The sequence below is a fragment of the Osmerus mordax genome, chromosome 8, assembly GCF_038355195.1.
Source record: "Osmerus mordax isolate fOsmMor3 chromosome 8, fOsmMor3.pri, whole genome shotgun sequence".
NCBI classification, from domain to species: Eukaryota; Metazoa; Chordata; class Actinopteri; order Osmeriformes; family Osmeridae; genus Osmerus; species Osmerus mordax.
In genome coordinates, this window is record NC_090057.1 from 20,236,248 (window position 1) to 20,248,305 (window position 12,058).

General features: G+C 39.8%; 1 protein-coding gene across 1 annotated transcript; it reads left to right on the top strand.

Moving 5' to 3' along the window:
- Window positions 1-5,413: 5,413 nt before the first annotated feature.
- On the top strand, window positions 5,414-6,246 carry LOC136947333 (uncharacterized). The gene has a single exon (XM_067241349.1). The coding sequence runs from the start codon at window positions 5,417-5,419 to the stop codon at window positions 6,197-6,199; it is 783 nt and encodes a 260-aa protein (XP_067097450.1). The 5' UTR covers window positions 5,414-5,416; the 3' UTR covers window positions 6,200-6,246.
- The last annotated feature ends 5,812 nt before the right edge of the window (window positions 6,247-12,058 follow it).

Consider the following 12,058-nt stretch of genomic DNA (forward strand, 5'->3'; position numbering starts at 1 on the left):
CATCATTATGTGGGCCTACTATACATGTTATAGCACAATACATTTCACCCTGTGTACATGTAAACGGTACTGTGTACATTTACCACACTGTCAGTAAGATGCTTGATGCACTGATCAAAGTTATTGTAAGACTTATGTTAGACAAATGTAAGTCTTATTGTCAGTGTGGGAAATCACAGTGGTTTTTAAATATACACAGAGGAAACACGGTTACATTTACAGATGAGCAGTTATGAGCCCATGGATGCCAGTCCGGTGTTTGAGGATGTGGATGGTCAGTTTGCCTCAACTTCTAAGGAGAATGGTCAACAGTGAATGTGACTTACATGTTTTTTAAAGGCTTCTCATAGAACCAAGGTATAAAAACAGCAGACTAGAGTTTGGTGCTTTTTAAGCAAGTCTTGGTAACAGCAATCAAAACAAGTCTTGGTTACAGCAATCAAAACTAGATACTGATTGGAAAGCACAAGTAAGCTACTACCCACTTCTAGCTTGTTTGTGAGAGCCTTTTGTCATTGGCTTCTTTAATTTAGTTAGTCATCAAGTTCTGATGTAGTAAACCATTATCAAAGCATTGCACTACTGCCAGAGCTCTTCAGTAATTTTGGATCTCCATAATGTTTGTTTTCCCTTTTACACTTTCCCAGAGAGGTGTTTAGTTGCCTTACACATCAAACAAATGAAATACTCATTCAGCGTTGTCAGCTTCTATTATACTCCTTTTATATCAACCTCTCTCAATCCTAGTTTTCGGGCCTACTAGCTTGCATGTTTTTAGATGTTTATCTGCTACAAATGAATGGGTTGTCTACAAAATGAGTTGGAAGCAAAATACCACTTAAGTGTGCCCTTTGCGCCCCTCCCCCCACCTGTCACAGGGCCAGGCTGCTGCTGTAACTTGCTAGCCAACCTTAACTGAGGGGACTGTTTGAACGCGCTGGAATTAAAAAATGTTTATCTTTATGTATATTTGAGACCACACATTCGTAGATGTACGTTTCCACTATATGTATACGGATTTTGAGGTCGATCCGATTAAATGAGCGAAAACAAGGCACATCTGTCCATATTTTGTTAGTGAAGCAGGGAGAGGAATGCTCGTGGCAAGCTAACTAGCTGGATAGAGCGATGGGAAGTTTGTTAGCACTCAAAATGTAGCTCTAAAGAGGGGCACTCCTTGGACATAAGCTCGATTATAAAAAATCCCCCAGCTGGGAAATGTTCACAGTTTTCACAGTCCTGTAGAGGAGACCTTCATGAACAGAATGACATCAAATTGAGGCTGTGGCATTGAAGTTCAGGTTAGTAGCCTATGGCTCAAAGTACTCTCAGCCAATTACAGACCTCTTAAAATGGGAAAACCTCTGTGCCACATACGGGATGGTATTCACACAGCGATTGGCTCTAATTTGAGTGACAGGTTGATTCACCAATTGAAAAACTCATCTGGGAATTTGTATTTTTGTAAGGGGAGTGCCGAGATTTTACTGTCGCCGTTTGGCTCCTAAACAGTAGTAGAATTCTAAAGAAGTTTTTCTAAACCGCGTCGCGTACAGCATTACAGTGGGCTACACTGGTTTAAAACTACAGGTATATAAGGACAATTGTACCCATGAATTGTTTACTAGTAATATAATGTCATAATAAATCATAAAACATTCATCGATATGTGAGGCTTGTTTATTATTTTAACGATTGAAAACGGATGTATCACAGACCGCTATCGTATATATCGTTCAACAGAGGCTAATTATGCTAACGCCTCAGTCAACAAGCGAAAATTGACTACTGTTTTCGAAAGTAAATGTACTAATAATATCAGCGTACATCGTATTGTACATTAAATATCACAATTGTGTTTTTTATCACAATGTTAAATGAGCAATGAGTTCAGTTTTGCATTTGTTGACGCTTGGAACTCTCCGTTGTGATTACATTGAGAGCAGAACGTTTGTCCTCCCTAGTCTTACTACATCTATGCACGTCGTAGTTATGCGTCGTTGCCAACGTGTGCTGACGTTGTGACGATGGGCTTGCACTGATTCCCCTTGGCGACAAAAGGCACTTTTTGCCACAAAAAAAACGTAATTTCCGTGCAACGGAACTTGAATAAAAATACAAGCAACGCAATCGCAGGCTAACCCTAACCGAACAAATTGTTTTGAATATTGAAAATCCATCTGATACCTTTTGTGAAGCTGGGTCTGAAGATCATCTGTGCCAAATTTGGTTAACATTGTACAAAATGTGTGGCTTGCAAAAAGTTTTTATCGTTTTTTCATGAAATCCAAAATTGTGGCCGCTGCCTTTGATTGGCTCTACCGAACAAATTGTTTTGAATATTGAAAATCCATCTGATACCTTTTGTGAAGCTGGGTCTGAAGATCATCTGTGCCAAATTTGGTAAACATTGTACAAAATGTGTGGCTTGCAAAAGGTTTTTATCGTTTTTTCATGAAATCCAAAATTGCGGCCGCGGCCTTTGATCGGATCTACCAAACAAACGGTTTTGAAAATGGAAAATCCATCTTATACCTTTGTGAAGCTGGGTCTGAAAATCATCTGTGCCTAATTTGGTAAACATTGGACAACATTTGTGGCGTGCAAAAGGTTTTTACACTTTTACATGAAATCCCAAATGGCGGCCGCCGCCTTTGATCGGCTCTACTGAACAAACGGTTTTGAAAATGGAAAATCCATCCATTACCTTTGTGAAGCTTGGTCTGAAGATCATCTGTGCCAAATTTGGTAAACATTTGACAAAATTTGGGGCATGCAAAAGGTTTTTACACTTTTCCATGAAATCCAAGATGGCGGCCGCGTCAATTCGGTTGTTATGAAATATTATCGATGGTCAGGCTTGGGATCTCACAACACATCAAGAGACAAAGAAATGACTTTATTAAGGTAAAAACTGCAACAGTTATAAGCCAATACACGTGTATGCTTCCGGCCACGCCCCCTTTTAGTCACATGACACAGTTTTTGGAGGACATCCTCAGAATGAGGTTCCGAGTAGGCGTACCAACGTTGGTGTCACTGCCTCAAAGAACTGCTGAGATATGACTTCACTTCCTGTTTGGCGGCTTTTCTGCTGAATTTGATTGGCTGTACCGGACAAACGGTTGTGAGGATCAAAATTATGTTCGATAACTTTTGTGGGGCTTGGTCTGAAGAGCATATCTGGTGATTCTGAAGAAGATTTGTCAAAAATTGTAGGAGGAGTAGGCTTTCAAAGCTTTTTGATAAAACCGGAAATGGCGGAAAATCTATACAACTGGAAATTGACACCATAGTTTGTGTTGAACTGGAATTGATCCAGGGAATCCAACGGTACCTCATTTTTGACAATCAGACATGCGGTTCAAAAGTAATTTGTCTAAACGCAACTACAACTTTGACCTGTTGGTGGCGCTAGAGTGCCCAAGTATGAGACATGAAACTTTGTGAATTAGACCAGGGGACTGTCCCCAATGAGTGTGCCAAATTTCAGAACTTTCGACCAAGCGCTTCTGGGGGCTGCCATTGACACCCAGTCCTAAGAATAAATATAGCTGCAAGCAGCAATGGCGGATTCCTCCAAAACATTGCGAACCATTGAAAAATTTATATTCTTCACAAATTGTCACTGTATAGAAAAATCCATGCTGCAGACTTACCAATGGGATACCAAATCTGACCAAATCCAAATATAGCTGCAAGCAGCAATGAGGTGGCCAAGCAGTAAAATGACCCAGAAAACATTTTAGTCATCCTCAGAAGAGAGCAACAAGTACACGCAGCAAGTTTGGTGTGAATCCATCAAAGATTTGCTGAGATACGACCCAACTTCCTGTTTGCTGGCTTAACGGCACATTTTGATTGTCTGTACTGGGCAAACGGTTTCGAGAATTAAAAAACCATGTAATGGGCTTTGTGAGGCTTGGTCTGAAGATAATCTTTGCTGAATTTGGTGAAGATCGGACAACATGTGTAGGAGGAGTAGAGAAATAAACGTTTTTCAATTAATTCAAAATGGCGGCCGCATCAATTCGGCTATTATCACAAATTATTATGAGTCACACACGGGATGTCCCAAGATATCATGAGACAAAGGAATCACTTAAAAAAGGCAAACAAATCAATAGTTATTGGCCAAAACACATTTTTGCTTACTGCGGCCACGCCCAGTGATCACATGACACCAAATTGTGTGGACATCATCAGAAGAGGGTTCAGAGTCATCATACCAAGTTTGGTGTTGACATCTCAAAGATTTGCTGAGATTTGATCCAACTTCCTGTTTGGTTGCTTTGTTGCCGATTTTGATTGGCTGTACCGGACAAACGGTTTTGAAAATCAAATATATAAATAATTTTTGAGTGAGGGTTGCTCTGACGATGATGGTTGCCAATTCTGGGGAAGATTGGAAAAAAATTGTAGGAGGAGTAGGCTTTCAAAGGTTTTTGATAAAACCGGAAATGGCGGAAAATCTATACAACCGGAAATTGATGTCATAGGGTTCAACTCGTCTTGATCCAGGGAATCCAATGGTCGCTTTTGAAAATCAGTCATACGGTTCAGAAGTTGCGTGTGTAAACACAAGTCCAACTTTGACCCATTGGTGGCGCTAGAGTGGTCTGATGGGATACATGAAACTTGGTGTAGGTATAGAAGGAACTGTCCTTAATGAGTGTGCCAAATTTAACAAAACGTTATCGAAGGGTTCTAGGGGTTGCCATTGACTCCCATGGAACTAGAATAATAACTAGAGAGGGTACAATTTCTGGGGAAATTGTAGGGTGTGCTTGCTTGCGTCGGTTGCAAGTGATTCAATTTTTACAACTGATATTTCTGTATACTTTATATAAAAATGCATACTTATTATTTATAAAGATTACATAGATTTAAAAACATTTTTTTTGCTGCTCTTACAACTGAAAATACGAGTGAAGTGTAGAATGAAATAGATGTCTTCTCATTTCCCCTGCAAGAGGTAGCCTCATCGTTGAATCAAAACGAATACATTTGTCAGACCGGTGTAAAAATTTACCTAATCTCTATGACTTAAACATCCTTTTAAGTTTTTCCCTTCTCGTGATATTTTAAGGCATTTAGCCTACTCATATTGCATTCATTCATGAATAAAGAACCCCCTTTGAAGATTATTCTACGACGTTACCGGCAGTAGAAGATGGAATCGCGATTCAAACAGTACCATCTGCTAACTGAAAATATGCCCCCAAAAACGTAAATAAGCTTGACATTTATTTAGTGGAAAATCGCTTTCATAAAAAGCTCACTGGTAGCGATCATTGTCAGTAACAACGCCAAGTGCGATATAGCCCTGTGTAGAGAAGCTGCCCCGGTAAATTGTACAGTACAGTAGACTACTCAGCTATATATGTCTATAAAGTCTGGAGAATTTCCACATGCTATGGAAAAATGTGTTTCTAGGTTGAGAGCTTGGATGACTGCAAATTTCCTTCTTCTAAATTCGGATAAAACCGAGGTTCAAATTTTCGGTCCTAAAAAATATAGAAATAATTTTCCCAATCTGACCTTAGACCTAGACGGCGTCAAAGTCTCTCAAAGCCAGTTAGTAAAAAATTTAGGAGTCACAATGGACCCAGACCTTTCGTTTGAGTACCATATTAAACAAATTACCAGAACTGCATTTTTCCATCTACGTAATATTGCCAAAATACTAAAATTTCTCTCAAAGGATGATGCCGAAAAACTAATACATGCATTTGTTACGTCCCGATTGGACTATTGCAATGTGTTGTTCTCTGGCCTCCCAATTACCCACCTAAAAAATGTACAGCGGGTGCAAAATGCTGCTGCTAGACTATTGACCAGATCAAGAAAGTTTGATCACATAACATCTACTCTTATCTCTCTACACTGGCTCCCTATCCAAGCCAGAGCTGACTTCAAAGTTCTACTACTAACATACAAATCTCTGCATGGATTGGCACCACTGTACCTCTCCGGTCTCCTTGCACCCTATTGCCCCGCAAGGACACTTAGATCTCAAGATGCCGGCTATCTGGTGGTTCCCAAAGTTAAGAAAAAAACAGCTGGAGGTAGGGCGTTCTCATATAGAGCACCTCTTCTCTGGAACAAATTACCCGTCTCAATTAAGGAGTCTGATACTGTTTCAACATTTAAAATTAGGTTAAAAACGTTATTGTTTAGTCAATTCTACGACTGTTAAAGGTAAGTATGTTACTAGTTGGAGGCAATGGGGGACGGGTTGCTTCCATCCTTATTCTATAAGTATAACTTATTTTAGAGTTCTCTTCCCCTGGAACAGATTTCATGTTCCAAATGGGGGGGGCTGTCGCTGTCTTGGTGTGTGGGGTTGCATCAAATTCCCCTTTTTTGCTCTGTTAAATTGCTGCACCAGTCCACACTTGACCGGTGGGGATCTCATTCTATTATGACTGTAACTGTTATCTGCTCCTGGCATCCTCTAATCCCTGCTCTCCTCTCTCTGTCCCCCCCCACACACATCCCTTGTGGTGTGGGGGGTTTGAGTTGTCAGCACCTGCCTGGTCGTCGGTCAGCCAACGCTGGACCTGGTCGCGAGTCTCCCGGTCCTGTCCTACATCTATAAAGTTGAACAATGGATTTTGGTGTTTTAAAAACCCACCGACACTGTATGACTATGTTTAGCCTGTGTTCTGCTCCTCTCTCTCACCAACCGTCTCTGGAGGAGGGGATCCCTCTCTGAATTGCTCCTCCCAAGGTTTCTTCCATTTTTCTCCTGTTGAGAGTTTTTTGGGAGTTTTTCCTTGTCTTCCTTGAGGGTTTAGGTTGGTTGAGGGGCAGTTCTATGGGCATATGTGAAGCCCTCTGTGACATGCTTGCGTGTAAAAAGGGCTATACAAATAAATTTGATTTGATTTGACTGCTGCTGTGTTCGTCTTGGTAGCGATTGCGTTGGTTGAATTTGATTTAACGTTCCGTTGTACGGTTTAGCCTGAAATTAATTATTTTCATGAACAGATTGACAAAGTTTAGGCTGTGGCAATGAAGTTAAGGTTAGTAGTTAGATTTTTGATTAGATTTTTGATTTAAGTAAGGGGAGTGCCGAACATGTTCTGTCGCCGTTTGACTTCCTACAGCTGTGTAGATGTTTTTGTAGTGTCTCGCGTAGGCTACAGCGTTTCAGTGAGCAACACTGGTTTGAAACCACAGGTAATGATAATTTCACCCACAAATCTTTTACTTGTAATGTAATGTCATAATAAATCCTACAACGAAAATGTATTTGTGAGGAATGTTTATTTTAACGATTGAAAACAGATGCATCATAGACCACTGTAGTATGTGTTGCCCGGGCAACAGAGGCTAATGTCATGATGCTAATACTTCAGTGAAATAGTAGACTACTGTTTCCGAAAGTAGATGTACTTCCTTAATAAAATCATCTTATATTGTACATTACACGTCACAATTGTGTGTCATATCACAAAGTAAAATTAGTAAATAGTTATCACCCTGGCCTCTTTGCTTGTGGCGTTTCTGCAGCTGCCTTGCAGTAAAGCAGTTAGCTTAGCTATCTCCCAGAAGTTAACGAGCTGCTAAACTAATGTTCTGCTAGAGGTAGTCACGTGAGTTTTCGTGACGTTAGTTATGTAAGTAGCGTCATTGACTGTGGCTAGCAGTTAGCCACCGTTAGCTTCACTTTTCGCCACAAAAACTTAATTTCCACTTAAACCATGCAACGGAACGTAAATCCCAATAGAAGCAACTCAATCGCTACCAAGACAAAACTTTTGACACCTAGGTTGTCTATGTAGGCCAAATATTGACTGAGTTTAGGGGGGCAAAAAGAAATAAAAATAATAATAATATATATGTGAGAGAACAAAGGTTGTGCCCTTGCCGAAGGCAAAGCACACCCAACTAGAGAGGGTACAATTTCTGGGTAAATTGTAGGGTGTGCTTGCTTGCGTCGGTTGCACAGGGGTCCGTTTTTGAATGATATTTTTACCACTGATATTTCTGTATATTTTATATAAAAATGCATACTTATTATTTATAAAGATTACATAGATTTAAAAGCATTTTTTTTGCTGCTCATTTACAACTGAAAATACGAGTGAAGTGTAGAATGAAATAGATGTCTTCTCATTTCACCTGCAAGAGGCAGCCTCATCGTTGAATCAAAACGACTAAATTTGGCAGACTGGTGTAAAAATTGACCTAATCTCTATGATTTAAACGTCCTTTTAAGTTTTTCCCTTCTCGTGATATTTTAAGGAATTTAGCCTACTCATATTGCATTCATTCATGAATAAAGAACCCCCTTTGAAGATTATTGTACGACATTACCGCCAATAGAAGATGGAATCGCGATTCAAACAGTACCATCTGCTAACTGAAAATATGCCCCCCAAAACGTAAATAAGCTTGACATTTATTTAGTGGAAAATCGCTCATTCATAAAAAGCTCACTGGTAGCGATCATTGTCAGTAACAACGCACAATGCGATGTAGCCCTGTGTGGAGAAGCTGCCCCGGTAAATTGTACTACTACGGTACAGTACTAGACTGCTGCTGTGTTCGTCTTGGTAGCGATTGCGTTGGTTGAATTGGATTTAACGTTCCTTTGTACGGTTTAAGCTGAAATTAATTATTTTCATGAACAGATTGACAACGTTTAGGCTGTGGCAATGAAGTTCAGGTTAGTAGTTAGACTTTTGATTTAAGTAAGGGGAGTGCCGAACATGTTCTGTCGCCGTTTGACTTCCTATTAAACAGCTGTGTAGTGTAGATGTTTTTGTAGTGTGTCTCGCGTAAGCTACAGCGTTGCAGTGAGCTACACTGGTTTGAAACCACAGGTAATGGTAATTTCACCAACAAATCGTTTACTAATGTCAGAATAAATCCTACAACGAAAATGTATATGTGAGGAATGTTTATTTTAACGATTGAAAACAGATAACGTTACATTATAGACCACTGTAGTATGTGTTGCCCGGGCAACACAGGCTAATGTCATGATGCTAATACTTCAGTGAAATAGTAGACTACTGTTTCCGAAAGTAGATGTACTTCCTTAATAATATCAGCTTATATTGTACATTACACATCACAATTGTGTGTCATATCACAAAGTAAAATGAGTAAATAGTTATCACCCTGGCCTCTTTGCTTGTGGCGTTTCTGCAGCTGCCTTGCAGTAAAGCTATAGTTAGCCTAGCTATCCCCCAAGTTAACAGATGCGAAACGAATGTTCTGCCAAAGGTAGTCACGCGTGTTTTCGTGACGTTAGTAAAGTCAGTGACTGTGGCTAGCAAATTAGCCACCGTTAGCTTCACTTTTCGCCACAAAAACTTAACTTAAGCCTAAACCATGCAACGGAACGTAAATTCCAATAGAAGCAACTCAATCGCTACCAAGACGAAACTTTTGACACCTACGTTGTCTATGTAGGCCAAATATTGACTGAGTTTTAGGGGGGCAAAAAATAAATAAAAAATAATATATATGTGAGAGAACAAAGGTTGTTCCCTTGCCGAAGGCAAAGCACACCCAATAAACGGATTGATCTGTTGAGCCAGCATGCCCGTAGTTATTTCTGAACGGTCTGTCTATTGGCAGAGAGAAACGAGTTGTCACGCGTTGCAGACAACACACGTGCAGACATACTGATAGAGAACCCCCAAGTCGATATAGAAAATCAGTGGAGAAATTCAAGGAGATGGACGACATCAAATTCATTCTCGAAGTTGAAAAGCACAGCGAGTTGTATGTTCCCCAGCAACAATTTTACAAGGACAACGTAAAGACGGATCAATGCAGGGATGCTGTTGGGGCGGCTGTTGGAATAACAGGTTTCCAAAATATAGCCTATGCCATGTTTATGTACCATGTCAGCGTTACATGTGAAAAAGGAAAGCTCAGAAGAGGTGAAAGGCTTGATGACCCGCACAGAGAAATGTGCGTCTGGTGTGAACAGCCTTGTGCCATTCGTAGCCGATCGTGGCGCTTCAGGGTGCTTTGCAGCCACTAACAGTTGCCTCTGCTGCAAGATCTTTCAGGAAAGTGAATCTTATTCAATCATACCTTCGTTCAACTATGAACAATGATCACTTGACCCACCTGGCAATCATCTCCATTGAAAACAACCGAGCAAGATCAACTTCATTTGATGAAATACTTGAAAAATGGGTAAGTACAAAAGCAAGACATGTCAAAGTGCTGTAATCATATATTGGGGAGGATGGAGACAGAAAAGTTGGAGATGTGGGGATTAATGCAATTAGACGTGATATAAATGTAGTGTTTCTTTCATATGTAATTGTAATCAATTGTTTTTAAAATATACTTTATGAACTTTTACTACTACTTTTATTAGTTAAATTGTGTTCTGAATGGTATATTTGTTACACTTTAAAGCAGTTTGAAAAGTGTTTAGACAAAAAAGTTTGCTTATAGTTATAGTTATATGGAAATATGTTGGCACCAGCAAATGCCTATTTTAAAATATAATTGGATTGACTCCAGAGGCCATATAACTTGTCACATTGTGTTTTGTCCTTGTGTAAAATGAATTATATACTTTTTTTGTTAGGGTGGGGCCAACCATGATCTTGCATACTCCTCAGCAAATGTACAGTTGCGCCCCTGTACAGAAACTAATGTAATGTTGTCAAATGACGCTCCACTACTACTAGTATGATAATATTAGCATTAGTTAATCATACTTGTAAGTAATCATTTAAAATCCAGTTTTGCGAAATATTATCTAATCTAACATAGCGTTAGCTCTAGCTTAGACTATGACAACAGATTACTAGCCAGCTACACTCCAAAAGTACGTATTTAGCTTTAGTAAGTGGGTCTGTGCTGGAAAAAATGATAAATTTGAACATGACGCCATAATAACCAATTATGAATTGATTTGCTTTAATCACTGAAGCATTTTAACCTTGACTCTCTACTAGTACTACTGTACTGCAGTGTAGTACCGTATGCTTTGCTTTAATTATTGATATATCCCCTTCCTTGTTGATTTAAATATTCTGAATATATCCACTGCATATTGCAATCCGTTTCTCCTCGATCTGGAGGTATTACTCCAAACTCACACTGACCAGTACAGTATGCTACTTATACAGCACTATAACAGTAGTAGCCTACCTGCTATACAAAGAATCAACGTTTGACGGACTAACAACGGTGACTAAGGTGGGCATGGCTTACGCAAGAGGTTAATTAACACCTTTTTTATACTTCATCATAACCTTTTAAGCAGTGCTTCTGATTTAATTGTATTTGTTACCCAGAGGAGGGACTGCTCCACTTCCAAAAACATATGGAACAGACCAAAGGAGAAGAACATAATCAGAATCATGGTGAATTCCTGGAAAAGCTGATTGATGAGATTTCAAGACTCACTTTGATGTCTTCACATCAGGAAAACAAGTCCTACTATACATTGAAAACCCTTTTCTGGTCAGAAATGTCAGAGTTCTCTGCACAAACACAACAAATCTTCCCTTGGGCCAGTGCTGGTTTTCTGCAAGGTGAGTTGATTGACCTCCAGGAACACCTTGCACTAAAAGAGTATGACTGGGATGCTCTCATGTTCTGGAAAAACATGCAGCTAATTTCCCTCCTGCATAAAATGGCACTTCACATTCTCACAAAGTTTGGCGCAACCTACAGCTGTGAGTCTGCATTCTCAATAATGAACATGGTGAAGAACAAGTACCACAGCCGACTCACCAAGACAGTGTCTCCGCCTGGCCATCACTCAAGTTTTGCCCAATTGTATGGTAAAGAAGCCACTTCTATCATTAAGCAACAGTGATTGACACAATGGACAATAGTTCTGGACTTTTTGGGGACTTTTATTCTTCTTTGGTTGGTGTGTTAACTGGTTGGGGGGGAATGATGATTTGTAGATCCTATTGTAAGTGTTTGTGGGGGCAATAGTACAGAATCATCCAACATTCCGAAGGTCAGTGTACATTTCTGTGTTGCTGTTAAATTGCCACTGGACATGACAATATGAATTAACACAGGTGTAGTTGATGAGTGAGATGACACGGTCAGC